The sequence below is a fragment of the Conger conger genome, chromosome 4 (genome assembly GCF_963514075.1).
Source record: "Conger conger chromosome 4, fConCon1.1, whole genome shotgun sequence".
In the NCBI taxonomy this organism is placed as follows: domain Eukaryota; kingdom Metazoa; phylum Chordata; class Actinopteri; order Anguilliformes; family Congridae; genus Conger; species Conger conger.
The window spans coordinates 8,798,526-8,814,385 of NC_083763.1; the positions used below are offsets into that span (position 1 = coordinate 8,798,526).

At 51.5% G+C, this 15,860-nt stretch overlaps 1 protein-coding gene across 1 annotated transcript in view; it reads left to right on the top strand.

The window, feature by feature from the left end:
• Positions 1-15,579, top strand: part of insrb (insulin receptor b) — a 112,637-nt gene extending 97,058 nt beyond the window's left edge. The window contains exons 8-21 of the mRNA XM_061238109.1: positions 24-274; positions 1,988-2,155; positions 2,361-2,559; positions 6,817-7,097; positions 7,683-7,831; positions 9,329-9,488; positions 9,846-9,948; positions 10,204-10,271; positions 10,379-10,608; positions 11,228-11,338; positions 11,895-12,054; positions 12,578-12,707; positions 13,149-13,283; positions 13,811-15,579. Coding sequence (XP_061094093.1) covers positions 24-274; positions 1,988-2,155; positions 2,361-2,559; positions 6,817-7,097; positions 7,683-7,831; positions 9,329-9,488; positions 9,846-9,948; positions 10,204-10,271; positions 10,379-10,608; positions 11,228-11,338; positions 11,895-12,054; positions 12,578-12,707; positions 13,149-13,283; positions 13,811-14,165 — 2,500 coding nt within the window. The 3' untranslated portion in view covers positions 14,166-15,579. The remainder of the gene's footprint in view (positions 1-23; positions 275-1,987; positions 2,156-2,360; positions 2,560-6,816; positions 7,098-7,682; positions 7,832-9,328; positions 9,489-9,845; positions 9,949-10,203; positions 10,272-10,378; positions 10,609-11,227; positions 11,339-11,894; positions 12,055-12,577; positions 12,708-13,148; positions 13,284-13,810) is intronic.
• Positions 15,580-15,860: the final 281 nt, after the last annotated feature.

Genomic DNA, 15,860 nt, shown 5'->3' on the forward strand with positions numbered 1-15,860 from the left:
AAGCCCTGTTCATTTCTTTCCAGGCCCTACAAGAACGTGACCGAGTTCGACGGGCAGGACGCGTGCGGCTCCAACAGCTGGGTCATAGCGGACGTGGACCTCCCTCCTCGCGCCACCGAGGGCAAAGAGCAGCAGGAGCCCGGGCACCTCATCCACCCGCTCAAGCCCTGGACGCAGTACGCCATCTTCGTGAAGACCCTGCTGTCGGCCTCCGACGAGCACCAGGTCCACGGGGCCAAGAGCGAGATCATCTACGTCCGCACCAACGCCACCAGTGAGTTTGGCTGTCTACTGTGGAACACCTGACGTGCTTCAGCTTATTTGCTCCCGCTGGCTGCCCACAGCTTAACACAGAGTTTATTTTAACCGTTTTTTTCAAAATTCAAAGGTGTTCTAGAACTCCATGGCTATCAATTACCAGTAGTGACAGTTACATCAGCATTAGATTAGACTCAGTTTTTTTACATTATAATCTCATAATTTAGGTGTACTTCAGCCTTTAAAGAGTTAAAACGAGAGCAGCGAGTCTGCCTTCCTCGTGTATTTTTTTCACGACTGAGACGAGGAATTCGGAGAGCGCTACGGATAGACACGGGATCACGGTGCAGAAAGCGCCGTGGGGGGGAAATCAAACCGCTGGCTGCCAAATGGCGGATTGCTGAACATTTGCCCCCGTAAAGGTTCAGCTAGGTTTACAGTCGCAGGCATTGTGTTTGGGTCTGTGAATGGCCTCTTTCTGCGTCTCGGCCCGCCCGGAACTCGGGGCCTGTGGAGGACTTTGACAAATGATTCGTAAAATGCAAATAATGGGCCGCGTAAAACAAAACTCCTCTTTTAAATCTCTTCCTCAACCCCCTTGGGTGACGGGCACCTTGTGTGGCGTGCGTGCGGTCTGGCCCCGGCGTCTAAATCACACAGGATGGATGCGGGGGAGGGATGGGTTTTGACACCCAGCGAGTTTTTCACCCAAGGCTCCTGCGCTGTCTGAGGAGCTTCCTGTGTGCGGCGTTCTTCGCCTTCCCCCCTCCCAGACGCCGTCTGATCTCGCCACGCGCACTTCACCTTTGGCACCAATGAGCGACGTGTCAGCGCCCCGCTTTTTCAGAGGCTGACAGGGCAGCGTTATAAAGCACGGCCGGCGTCGATAAATTACACGACAACGGCGTCGCGAGCGAGCGAGCAGCGTGGCGGGGCTTTGTGCGAAGGACCTGTCATTGTCAGCGCGGCGAGACGAATCGCCGGTGTGGCCCTACGGTATTTACATTCCTCGCTCTCGGATACTGTCATTAATCTGTCCCTTCTTACCGCGCGTCGTCTGACAATGCGGCCCGTCCGGTGCAGTGAGCTGTCACCGGCGGGTGCAACGCCGCGTGAAGCCACCGCACACGGCGTGGCCCGGGGGCCATTTTGTTTCTGTCGTTACCCCGCGTTCTCCCATGCAGGCCACGTCAAAGTTGGGTGTCAGTCTGTTGCGTTGAGCTGTCACCAGCAGGTACTGCACAGTATAATTGCCACGTACAGGTTGCCCTGGGGGCCATTTTGTTTCTGTCGTTACCTCACGTTCTCTCATGCCGGCCACGTCAAAGTTGGGTGTCAGTCTGTGCTGTCACCAGCAGGTACTGCACAGTTATAATTGCCACGTAGAGGTTGCCCTGGGGGCCATTTTGTTTCTGTCATTCCCTCAAGTTCTCCCATGTAGACCGTGTCAATCCTGGGTGTCATTCAGGGCTGTGAGATGTCACCAGCCAGGTACTGTTTGGAATAACCGCCATGCACAGGTTCGCCCAGGGGCCATTTTGTGTCCGTCGTTACCTCACGTTGTCCCATGCAGACCATTTCAATGTTGGGTGTCATTCAATGCTGCGAGCCAGCCAGTACCACGTGGAGTAATGGCCACGTACGCGGTGACCTGGGTGCCATTTTGTTTCTGTCAGTGCCTCACGTTCTCCCATGCAGACCTTGTCAACGTTGCGTTTCTCCTTCACAGAGCCGTCTGTCCCGCTGGACCCCATCTCCTCCTCCAACTCGTCCTCTCAGATCATCCTGAAGTGGAAGCCCCCGACTGACCCTAACGGGAACATCACGCACTACCTGGTGTTCTGCCAGAAACAGCCGGAGGACAATGACCTGTACAAGTTTGACTACTGTCAGAAAGGTGGGTTCTGGACGTCCTGTTTCAGGAATTGGGCTGCCTTGTGCAAAGTACTCCAAGACTTGTTTTCGCTGCAGCTCAAGTTTCTTTTGTACGTGTTGTTGTCGTGCTTGTACTTTGCCTAGTGCTTAATGAGCGGTGCTTGTAGTGGCGATATCGGGATGCTAACCGACTCCTGATCCGACCTGTCATTCACGCGTTACGTTAGGGATGAAGCTGCCCTCACGCGCGCCCACGCACCTGGACAACGAGGAGGAGCAGAAGTGGAACCAGACGGACGAGCCAGGCCACGGCAGTCGCTGCTGCGCCTGTCCCAAAACCGAGACACAGCTGAAGAAGGAGGCCGAGGAGTCCGAGTACCGCAAGACCTTTGAGAACTACCTCCACAACGAGGTCTTCGAGATCAGGTAGGCTCATCTCCTCGTGCCGGTCACGGCTGGGCGCTGGGGAAAACAGTCGCGCTCAAATGCGCATGCCTTGGGACAGTTGGTAAACGTATCGAGTGGATCGTATAGGGACTCCATTTACACGAGATGCATTTCACATATGTTTCTGAGCGCAAGATAGTGACGCAAACGACCACCATCAACGCCTGTAAAAGCTTGAGTGATTAACGACCCTAACGATAATACCTCTCTTCTCGTACTCTTGTCAAAAAGGCAGCGGGTCTCCCGCCGATCTCAGGTGCCTTTTGTCGACAGATTCGCCTCCCCGTTCCCCCGGCCCGCCTTGTTTTTGATGTGGGAACAGGATGCACTTCTCCCAGGCCCTGAAAGAGAGCTGCATTCCTGGAAGTGTCATTAAGTAGAGTACACGGAACGGAGGTGCGCTGGGTACAGGTTGTGCCTTTCCGCGGTTTTAAATCTCCCCTTACCTCACCCCGCCGCCTACCCAGCCTGTGAGGGTAGGATCCGCCGTGCCAAAGCTCCCCAGAGAAACGCCAAAAGTTCCCCGTGTTCTCAAAGAGCAGATGACGGTCCCGAAAAAAAAGAAGAAGGGAAAAATGGGTTACGGTACTTCGCTTCTCATGTTGGATAGGAAGAGTAGACTCAGGAAGGTCGTGGTTACACGCCCCCCTGCTGAGGACACTACCGTTGTACCCCGGAGCGAGACACCGCAGCTCACAGAACATGATATTTTAAGTAGTTTATCCCACCGTCACTAATACAGACCTCATTCGCCTCTTGGAAGCTCAGCGTCTTTATGTAATAAACCAACCTAACCTGATCTGTCCCCCTCCGCCGCCCCCATCGCCCCTCCCCTTGATCTGGGAACTTTGATCCATACCAGAGTGCAGAAAAGGCCAGAACATGGTCTGGTGATGATCTGTTCAGTTAATGCGCTGTGTGGCGGTGAACAGCAGTGCCCAGAGAGAACCGAAAATCCTGGGTTTTATTCTCCCTGCTCTCTAAACGCTCCCAAACCGGAAAGACTCTTGAGCCTGGCTGATTGAGGGCCCTCTGAACGCAGTCGCTAGTCAGTCGCTTAACGCACTTGGTAAAATTGCGATCGCTGTTCGTAAAATCTCGTTTTTTAGAATAGCTTTCTCAGTCGACCCCTTTCTCAGCTTACTCCTGTCAGTCGACCCCTATGGGTCTGGAAGTGTGGCGTCAGGCAGGGCCACGTGTAGACGTCCTGGCTACCCGGTCGTTAAGGTGACGGGGACGAGGAGCTCTGAAAGTTGGTGATCTCTTGTTTTTGCAGAACGTCTCCCGCCCTGAACCAGGCGTCCGACAGCGGGTAAGAACCGGCCCTCTGCGGTAATGCGCAGGCCTTAGCTCTTAGCCAATGAGGGGAGAAATAACCAGCGACCGTATCAAGCGTTGCAACGTGTAATTTGATGCACTCATTTCTTTTGTTTTCGCTTAATCATTTAGCTTTCCACTCTGCTCCACTTAGCAGGGGGAGTGGGGGGGGGGGGGGGGGGGCGTGGGGCGGGAATAAATAAAATGAATGAATTGTGCTTTAAATCAGAAATGTAATAGTTGGTTATGGTTAAATAGATGCACTTGAGTGTCGTTCGTGAGTGCCGGGAGGCGCCCGGGGCGCGAGTGTAATTGTGAAGCTGCACATTCCCGCTCCGATTGTGACACCCGTGGAACGTGTGAAACTCGCCCCGCCACCCCCAGCGGCTGTGTTGGCAGGTGGAATCATCCGCGTGGCTGGGTTTGAGACGCACGGCTGTCTGACTCCGCCACGTCCCCCCCCCCTCCCCCCCTCCGGCCCTTTTGCACACAGGAAAGAGGTGTTTGCGTTGGGCGCCGGAGCGTGTCGTGGGAAATCACCGGGGCAAAAATCGCCGGCTGAATTGCTCACTTTTCCGCCGCTGCCGTTATGCACGCTCGCTGAGCGCTTTATTAGGAACACCTAGTCGTTCGTGTGATCTAGTCTAATCGGCCAATCGTGTGACGGCTGTGCAGCGCGTGAAATCGGACAGACGTGGGTGAGGAGCTTCAGTTAATGTTCACATCGGCCGTCAAGACGGAGAAAAAATGTGATCTACAGCAGCAGAAGACCAATAAGTCAAAAAGATAAGTCTAATAAATATCTAACAAAGTTCTCATTCAGTTTATATACACTCAGTGGCCACTTTTTTAGGTATTTATTAGACATATCTTTTTACTTTTTAAGTCTTCTGCTGCTATAGCCTATCCCCTGACGTGTTGTTGTGTTCAGAGATGCTCTTCTACATACCACTGTTGTAATGCGTGGTTCTTTGCGTTACTGTCATTCCACGGTCAAAGTCACTTAGATCACATTTCTTCCCCGTTCTGAAAATTGATCTGAAAAACAGCTGAACCTATTGAACATGTCTGCACGCTATTATGCATTTAGTCGCTGTCACATGATTGGCTGATTATTTGCATTAACAAGCCGGTGAGTGTATTTATATATGTATTTTAAAAAGAGGTTATTTTACAATTATTTCTGTTCTGTTTTAATGCCGGCACTCGGAGGTAGCAAGTTAGAAGATCTTTTATCCATGGGAATGCATTTGTGTTTAATTAATTGTGCTAACGGTTCTGCTCGGGCGGGAGATTACGGGGCCTTGGCAGCACTTCACACGGAGAGAAGACGCGGTCTGGAAACGGGCGGGAGGGGGGCTGTGATTTCGGCCGCTGGCTGTGGCCCCCGCGTTTTCGTGCCCGCGGGCCCCCCCCCCCCTTGGCTGGGGCGCTCGCTGTGTTTGCACGGCGCATTCCGGAACCCGGCTGCCGGGGCCGGGGGTCGACGGGTTCGTCCGGGGGTTACCGCGGCGAGGCCGTCGTCACGTGTGCGGGTCTGAGAGGCGGGGCGGCCGCGCGGACGGTCCTCCGCAGAGCGCGCGTCTCCCGCTGGGTTTTTTAACCTCGCGCCGGAGAGAGGAACTCGCAGTTTTGGGAGCGGAGAGGTCGAAAGGGAAACCAGCGACCGCTGCTTTTCACGCCGCCCTGTCGTGTCCTGTGAGATGGGTGGTGGAAGCGCCTCTCCTTTTTTTTTTTTTTTTTACGGTTTCTCAACTTTTCACCCCCCCCTGTCGAGTACAGCAGCACACCTCGAAACTCAGCCCCGAAATGTCTTTTCCGCCTCTTGTCAAGAAAGCGACGGGTTGGAAGGCGCGAGTCTCCCAAGTTAATTAGCGCCTCGGTGCCCCCAGGTGTGCGCTAATGCGCTACGCTAGGTTAGCCTGGCGTTCCCCAAACCTGTGCGTGCGCTCTCTGTTCCCTCGTGACCTGACGTGAGGAGGCATTTCAGATTGAGAGAAGAGGGCTATTTGACGGAAAGTTCACGAGCGAGGGCCTTCTGCTACAAAGATGTAACCACTCAGACAGCTGAGTCATATCGGCCGGACGGGAGCAGTACTGCTGCTGCCTCTCTGCCTGCAACCGAGAATTTGCGGGGCATTATGCAAAATTTGCGCTGAGCTTTTCGCTTCCATCCACATCAAAGCAGGCTACCAACGCCGTATTACGGTCGAGAGCCCCAGTTTCCGAATCACTGTATCAGTGACACTCATCACGGTGCCCTCATTATAACTGCCAGAAACCTCACCATCCTGTTTTGTGTTTGCCGGAGCCTGACGTGGGTTTCGGTCCTAACGGTTGAGAGGTTTGCAGTTCAGTACAGGTTGCACTGCGCGCTGTCCCCTGGAAACGGTCCCATTCTGTTTGGTTCAGCGATGTACTCTTTACCAGTTTGCCTCCTCACCGTTAGCAAACGCAAACGACTAGCAGGGGAAAGCTCTAGGGCGCCACCTTGTGGGAAGCAGCGTCACCTTCCACACGAGAGAGTGGAAACCGATGGAAAATGTCGACCATTTGATACATACATACTTTTTTTTCTTTTCTTTTTTTGTTAAAGTTTGGGTAAAGGTCAGCATAACTGTCGGGCATTCATTACAACCATCTGTGATTTGAGGAATAATTTATTCTTCTGTAATTCAGTCGCATACCTCTGCATGTGAAGTAATTGGAGGGAAATAAAAAAGGAGGGAAATGGAAATGAGGGGTAACGTTCGTTACAGTGTGCACTTGCTGTGTGTTTGGGTGGGTGTGTGGACTTCGCCCGCGGCGAATGCAAGCACAGTCCCGGGCCGACGAGTAGTCGCTGGTCCTGGGGTTCGATGCCGGTGACCTTTGGCCTCACGTTCCCCCTCCTCCTCCTCCTCCTCCACCAATCCGCAGGCCCTCACGACGGCGGAGGTCGGCGGTGGGCGTGGCCAACGGGACGCTCCCGAACTTCCTGACCACGCCGCCCAGCGTGGCCGGCGCCTCCACCACCCGCGGCCCCAAGGAGGAGGAGGGCAGCAAGGTGCCGCTCACCGTCTACGCCAAGGAGTCCACCGTCATCTCCAACCTCCGCCACTTCACCAGCTACCAGATCGAGATCCACGCCTGCAACCACCCCACCGACAACTCCCGCTGCAGCATGGCGGCCTACGTCAGCGCCCGCACCATGCCCGAGGGTAGGCCTCTCTCGCTCCCGCTCCCGCTCCCGGTCCGTCTCGCCTCACACCGCCGCTTAGAAACATGACACGATTCAACACCGTCACTGTGTCCACACCGCTTTATTCACACCTAAATTGCGGTGCTAAACTAATCGTGAAACTAAAGTATTGTAAATGGTACACGCGTTTAGTTTAAGTGCTTCATTTCCGCCATTTCCCAAGTCTCTGTACCGCTCGCGTCCAGAGTTATCCCCCTAATTGCTCCAGCAGACGTTTTTCCACTTGGAAATTTTTTGGACTTTCCGTCCTCCCTTTCCCTATAGCGGAATGCAGGGCAGTAATTGAAGTTAATGAAAAGGGCTGTTAGGAACTCTGTGTGTGTGTAATAATAGTAATAATAATAACAATAATAATAATAATCATGACAACCATAATAATGATGAATATTATTATTATTAATAATAACACCAGTCGTAACAATAATTATACGGCTGATTATGATCATTATTCATTTTTTTATTGATATTGTTGTTGAATTACTGGCTGCTACTCTCTGCCAGGCTCTGCTCCACTGACAGCCGGTCTGTTCTTGGTGTTCCACAGACAAAGCTGATAACATTGTGGGCCCCATCAAAGCGGAAATGACTGACAACCCGGATGTGGTGCACATCAAGTGGATGGAGCCCAAAGCCCCCAATGGCATGATTATCCTGTACGAGGTCAACTACAGGAGACTGGGAGACCAGTCAGAGGTGAGTACGCACATGAACACACACAGAGACAAACACATACACACATACACACACACACACGTACACACGTACACACGTACACATACATATACATACACACACACAGATACACACACAAGCAGGCACAGACACATACATGCACATACACATACATGCACATGCACACACATAGATACACACACGCGTACATACACGCATACACACGCATACACACGCATACACACGCACATACACGCACATACACGCACGCACATACACATACATACACGCGCACACACATACGTACACACACAGATACACACACAAGCACGCGCACACACACACACGCACATACATACACACGCACACACATAGATACACACGCGTACGCGCACACACATACACATACATACATGCACACACGCACATACACACGCGGACACGCGCACACACACACACACACACACACACACATACGCATACGTGCACACACACATACACACACATACATACACATGCATAAACACACACACACTTACACATGCATAAACACACACACACATGCACATACGTACACGCACACACACACAAACACACACACACACATATGCACACACATACACATACATAAACACACACACGTACACATACACACACATTCATACACAAACATACACTCGTGTAATCGCATCGTTTTTGCACAAAATTACTCGTGAATGCATGTTCCCTCAAACTTTCAGAAGTGCCGTGTCCTCTTCAGTATTTTGGGAGCTTTTAGACGACCGCAGCCCCCCCCCCGTTTAATCTGGAATATAAACTTCAGATGCATTTTAAAATACTCGCGTCTCCATTTCCCTCTCGCCTGCCTTTGTGTTGGGTGTGAGCAGGAGTGTGGGCCAACAGCCATCCTCTCTCCTCCTGCACACCGCTTCGCTGAAGTGCGCTCGTAGTATTTCTGTTGCCATGGAGACTCCACTAATTGGCTAGAATCTGGCGGTACCAGGAATAGCTCTGTTTTTCTCTGTAGGCCAGGTGCTAGGAGCTATCTGTGGCTCTCTCCTGTTTGTCTGGTGTAAGCCGTGAACCATCAACCATCTTAAAGCCATGCCGTCCACCCGACATCAGAATGGACAAAATCATTTGTGCAAATATCCTGCCGCAAATTCTATATAAGTGTATATGAATTAAATATCTTCTTTTTTTCCCACATTAAAAAAATATATAAACACCTGGCATGCCTGCAGAAATACTTTGCACACGTGTTGCTTTTGTCCAACTTTTGCAGTTGAGTGGTTAGGGAGCTGTTGGGAGGGGGGGTGGCGGCGGGGGGGGGGTGGTAAATTTAACTGTCAAATTCTACAAGCCAAAGAATTCATCAAAGTGGAAGCTGGCCCTACAAAGACATTCCTCAGATTGCTCTCCCTTTGTGGTTGACTTTTTGCTGGGCTCTGGGGCTGTGTCTGTGATGTCTCTGTTCCTCCTGACTGTGAGTGCCGCGCTCCCTTTCCCTCCGCTCAGGAGCAGCACCACTGCGTGTCCCGGAAGACCTACGAGACGAACGACGGCGGCTGCAAGCTGCGCGTGGTGCACTCTGGGAACTACACGGTGAAGATCCGCGCCACGTCGCTGGCGGGCAACGGCTCCTGGACCGAGCCCACGCACTTCTACGTGCCCGACAGTGAGTCGCGTGCCGTTCCGCTGACCTCAGCCGCTTGCAGTTGATTAGACTAAGCAGGAGACGATCCTCCCCTGGAGCAGTGCAGGGTTAAGGGCTTCGCTCACGGGCCCAGCGTCTGTGCGGATGTTGATAGAGGCTACACCGGGGATTGAATCTTGCAGGTCCCGGTCATGTACCTTAACCGCTCCGCTACAGGCCGCCCTCAGCTTATGGATTTCTTCACAAACCTGCGCAGGTGTAAACCCGTTGTGTAGCGTATTGTAGCCGTGGAGATGCCTCATCTGATTGGGTCTGTGTTAACCTGTGGATGTTGGAGGAGGAGGAGTAGAACGCCTCTCACTGCTGTGCGTCTTTCAGGGGCAGACCCTGACGGCATACTGAAGATTGTGATTGGCCCGGTCATTTGCATCATCCTGCTCCTGATCGTGGGAGGCGGCGTCTTCATGGAGTTCAAAAAGAAGTGAGTTGTGCTCTCCTTGCCCTCCTTTCTCCCCCCCCCTCCTCCTCCTCCTCCTCCTCCTCCCAGACCTACGCAAAGAGGTTTGCCTCCTCGTGACCTTGGATTTATGATCTGTGATCTGTGTAGCTTTGAGATATTGAGCTAATCCATTTCTGGATTCGCGAAGCCTCATTCTTGCATTACTGAAATGCGCACGTCAAACTGAAAGCTACAGCTGTCGCTGATGGATTTGTGGTTTCTCCTTCACTCCCATAGGCAAACCGAGGGTCCCACCGGTCCGCTCTACGCCTCCTCCAACCCAGAGTATCTCAGCGCCAACGACGGTAAGCCCGCCTGCGCTCGTTTGCTCGGACTCCGTGTTCGAGCTTAGCCCTTGGTGCTCGTTTCGGGTGTGACCGCGCGCTTAACCGTCGCGTGTCCGCGCCCGCAGTGTACGTGCCGGACGACTGGGAGGTGGCCCGCGAGAAGATCGCGGTTCTGCGGGAGCTGGGCCAGGGCTCCTTCGGCATGGTGTACGAGGGCGTGGCCAAGGAGATCGTGAAGGGCGAGCCTGACACCCGCGTGGCGGTGAAGACGGTCAACGAGTCGGCGAGCCTGCGGGAGAGGATCGAGTTCCTCAACGAGGCCTCCGTGATGAAGGCCTTCAGCTGTCACCACGTGGTGAGTCCAGAGTCCCCCCCCCCTTTTCAAAATCAGAGCCCAACCGCTTTCCAACTGCCACTCAGCTTCTTCTCTCCGTGTTCCCTCCTTTAAAAATCAAAGGCGAACTGCTTTCCAACCGCCACTGATATTCTCCTCTCCGTGTTCCAACAGGCAGAGCAAAGCCGTGTCGACAGCCTGTCTGTCGTCGCCTGTAGTTTCCCGTCGGTTTTAGTGTCGTTTGCCTGGGGTGTCGACACCTGCTTTGGGTTCACTTGCATCTCAATTGTGTCGGTTTGTGAATATGGATTTTAAAATGGATAAATTCATCTAATTTAGATTCGTTTCCTGAAGCGGCATAACTGAAATTGAATTCACTCCAGTCATGGCTGACATGGCCGTCACAGCAAGAAGGTCTGGGGTTTGAATCCCAGCCGGGGCCTTCCTGTGGGGGGAGTTTGCATGTTCTCCGTGTGCCAATGTGGGATTCTTCCGGGTTGTTCCCACAATAAAGGTTAATAACAATAATGAATAATAGCAGCCCGTGGCCAGTACAGAACTCAGGAGGTGAGCACAGCTGGATCTTGCGGTTGACTTGCGAGAGCGTTACTGACCGACCCCCCCTGGTGTTTTGGTGTAGGTGCGTCTCCTGGGCGTGGTGTCGAAGGGCCAGCCCACGCTGGTGGTGATGGAGCTCATGACCCACGGGGACCTGAAGAGTTACCTCCGCTGCCTGAGGCCGGACTCTGAGGTAAGGCGCCTTTATCCTCGACTAGAACTTCATGTCGCAGCTCTTTAAAATCTCTTGTAATCATGCGTCGCCTCTGGTTATGACATGCCATGACTTTACTGGCTTAGACCATGCTTACCGTGTGAACTAGACTTGATATTCATGGATATGGATAAGTGGATATATGTTACATTACATTCCTGTTTTTGGTTGCTTTTATCCAATGCGACTTGCAGTTCATTAGGCTAATCAGGGGCCAATCCCCCCTGGACCAATGCAGGATTAAGGGCCTTGCTCAGGGGGTCCAACAGCTGCACTGATCTTATTGTGGCTACACTGGGACTTGAACCACCGCCCTTCCTGGTCCAAATGAAGCACCTTGGCCACTCGGCTACATGCTGCCCCCATACACTGCCCCTTATCTGACTTGTGCGTGCACTTAATGTACGTCGCTTTGGATAAATAAAAGTCTGACAAACGCATGTTATGTAATAGAAGGCGTCCTGAGACACCGGTAGATACGCGCACATCCACGGTGCTTACCGCCGTCTCTCTCTCCCCCGGTCCGTCCGCGCAGAACAACCCCGGTCGCCCTCCGCCCTCGCTGAAGGAGATGATCCAGATGGCGGCGGAGATCGCCGACGGCATGGCCTACCTCAACGCCAAGAAGTTCGTCCACCGGGACCTGGCTGCCAGGAACTGCATGGTCGCCGAAGACTACACCGTAAAAATCGGAGGTAACGCCCGACCCAGACATGTCCAACTGGCAACGACGTATACCTAGAGCAAGGCTGCCTAACCCTGTTCTCGGAGATCTACCGTCCTGTAGGCTTTCACTCCAACCCTGACAAAGCACACCTCACTCAACAGCTAGAGCAGGGCTGCCCAACCCTGCTCCCGGAGATCTACCGTCCTCTAGGTTTTCACTCCGACCCTGACAAAGCACACCTCACTCAGGAGCATGACCTTGTTGAGCTGCCAGTTACTAGAATTAGAGTTGAAATGAAAACCTCCTGATCGGTAAAGGCTCCGGGAACAGGGTTAGCTCGCCCTGACCCAGGGGATTTGACACTCCAGGCCTCCTCTCCCGGGGCCTTACGCCTGGTTTCAGGGCCACTCGGGAACAGGGCAGACTGTGTGTGAAACGGGGTTAATGGATGATCTATAAACGGATCGACACCAGAGTGTTTACTCCAGCTCTGCGCTCCGCCAGGCCGGGTCTCTAATGAGCGCTAATGTGCGTTTTTCTCTCTCTCTCAGACTTCGGCATGACCAGGGACATCTACGAGACCGATTACTACCGCAAGGGCGGGAAGGGGCTACTGCCCGTCAGGTGGATGGCTCCGGAGTCTCTGAAAGACGGAGTCTTTACCGCTCACTCGGACTGCTGGTGAGACTCTCTCTCTGACTCCCGTTGAAACAGGGGGGCGTAAATCTCTGATCTCAAAATGATTCAATCCAATTACAATTCTTTAGGAAATGATTCAATGCTTCATGAAATCTCTCCCAACACTTTGATTATTGCGATCCATTTCATTACAGAATCATTTTGGAAAAATACCCTGAATTCGCAAACTTGACTGGATAAAGTGATGTATTGCCACTACAATTAAAACCATAATTCTCAGCTAATTTATTTTTAAGTAGTGGCATATTTAAGTTTCTTACTGAATTTGTTATTTTAATGAATAGTAATCGATTCTAACATACCAAATCGATGCAGTTGAATGACTCTGTACTGTGATTGGTCAGTGCCTACACAAATTCCAGAGCAGCGTGTAGTGCTGTTTGGCTGTTTGTCCTGGGTTTTGATTGGTTGCCTGTCTTCCAGGTCGTTTGGGGTGGTTTTGTGGGAGATCAGCACACTGGCAGAGCAGCCTTACCAAGGAATGTCCAACGAGCAGGTCCTCAAGTTTGTCATGGATGGCGGGTACCTGGACCGGCCAGATAACTGTGCTGAGAGAATGTAAGTACAGAACGTCCGTTAGAATTGGCCTTGAACCCTCAAAGTTTGTCAGTTATTATGACTTTGTGATAATATTGTCTTACATATTATGGCGAGGGCAGGTCCTGTCTGGTGTGTTCTTACACACTTTTGCATTGGACATACATTGAGAATCCCATTAGTACCCAACACAGCAGCAATTATGAAATATGAGCAAGACATACATTCAGTTTTATTTTACAGCTCATGCCCATCTTCAGAGCCGAGTTAATGTTAAAACCCTAAATCAGGTCAGAATGCATGTAAGGAGGGGGCTTGGACCTCACTTATGAACTGACAGCACTTGCAGTTACTGCTTTGAAAAGGTTTTTTTTGTTGATGTTTGGGTCAGTACGCGGGTGCTATCATTTCCACTTTGACCTCAGTTGAGTGCACTCACTGCTGCGACGGCCATTGGTCCTCTTCCAGACTGGGGGGGGGGGGGGGGGTTCCAAGTGTTGCGGGGGGGTGACGCTGTTTTTGGGGGGGGGTTCCGCTTTCGTCTCCAGACACAGCCTGATGCAGATGTGCTGGCAGTACAACCCCAAGATGAGGCCCACCTTCCACGAGATCATCGAGATGATGAAGGACGACCTTCACCCCTGCTTCCAGGACGTGTCCTTCTTCTACAGCGAGGAGAACAAGCCGCCGGAGACGGAGGAGTTCGACATGGACCTGGAGAACATGGAGAGCATTCCCCTGGACCCCACGTCCTCCTCCCAGCGCGAGGGCAGCCTGCTGAGGGACAACGGGCCGTCCGTGGGCCTGCGGGGCAACTACGAGGAGCACGTGCTCTACACGCACATGAACGGGGGCAAGAAGAACGGCAGGATCCTGTCCTTACCCAGATCCAGCCCCTCCTAACATTTCCTCCTCTTCCTCCTCCTCCTCCTCTTCCTCTTTCCTTTCTCCCGTTTTGTAATTATAATTTTATTTTATTATTGTTCTCACAGAGGCCCTTCAACAACAGATCTCAGGACTTTTTTTTTTTCTTTTTCTTTTTCCTCCCGTTTTCCTTCTCCTTCACAGCTGCCACAGCGCGATGACACGGGATGCAAGACTTTTTGTATTCGTTTGAAAAAAAAAAAAAATGAGAGAAAAAAAAGAAAGAGCGCATTCGTCGTGTCATCCGGATAGTCCACTTCTCCTCTGTCTCTATTTTATTTTTTTAAACAATTGCCAAGTTTCCAAGACTGGTCAATGGAAAAAAATAATAATAATTAAAAAAATGTAAAAAAAAAAAAAAAAAAACTGTGAACACAAATCGTCAACAACCAGAAGGCTGCTTGTCCTCCACCTCCTCAGAGCGTCTCGTCTCCACGGCGACGCCTCTGTCCGTGTTTATAAACGACCTTTTTTTCCCGAGAAAGTGGCCTTTTTTTATCTGTGGCCTATACACGAGAGAAGTGTAAATGCTTCATTTCCTCTGAACAATGAAATAACTGTTTGTAACAGTGGGATGACATGAACTCTCTCTCAGTACAAACGTCTATATCCGTAGAGGAAACATTTTTCTGTTTCTTTTTTTTTTTTGTTCTGCGGAATTCCAAACTTCATACATATTCAGTAGATGTTTGGTTATTAGTTTTAATTTATTTGTGTTATTTTCTTTTCTTTTTTTCTTTCTTTCAGTTATATGTCTGTTCTCACATCACGGCTGAAGGATATTTAAACAGTTTTAAAAAATTGGACAAAAGAGTTCCTCAGATTGACCAATAGCTGCTGCTTTGATATATATTTTAGTGGGTATAGAATATTGCATATATATACATATATATGTATGTATATGTATATCAAATATGGTTTTGTACATAGCTGATATTTGTAATGTTTTCTTCAGAGGCTTTGCTGGTTATAGAGATGTTTTTTTGCATTTCTGTCATTTATCTTTTTTATTTTTTTCTAACCCAAAAAATCACACTAATTCACCTTAAAACCTCTACTTTTTTGTGCCCTCTGTACCGTCTGAATTTGAGCTGTTTTCTGGGCGCGTGTAGCCTGAGAATGTCAGCCCCGTAATTTTAAGACCAAATAAAATCCCAGTATAAATACGAGCACGCCGCGCTCCGTCGGTCGGCAGTTGGGGCGGAGACGGGTGTCGAAAGAACCGGGGGCGTCCCGCGTCCTGGCGGGTCGCAATGCGAGAGGCGCTTCCACTGTCGAAGCACACCGACGTTTTTTGGTTTCCGATATCGCGATTTTGTTTGGTCTTAGAGAGTTCGGACGATGCAGTTGACTTCCGCTCCTTGTCTCGTCGGACGGGCGTTGTTGTTGTGGGGGGGGGGGCTGCCGTTCGTGTTGGCGGTGGAGACCTGTGCTAGGCTGGGCGGTCGTTTCGTGGTGTCCGTGCTTGCTGTGGTGGGGGGGGGTTTGTGGGATAGGGGCTGAGGGGCGCGCGCGCGTGATATCGACCCGAGAAAGAGCCCGGCTTGCGCGTGTGCTGCCCTCGCGGTGTGTGTGTGGAAACACTTCCTGTTTTCTTTGGTTTCTGCGCTTCCTGTCGCTCGCCAGGGCTCGAGTCTGTCCTGCTGAATTCATCTCGGCTTCAGGGGCCCATCC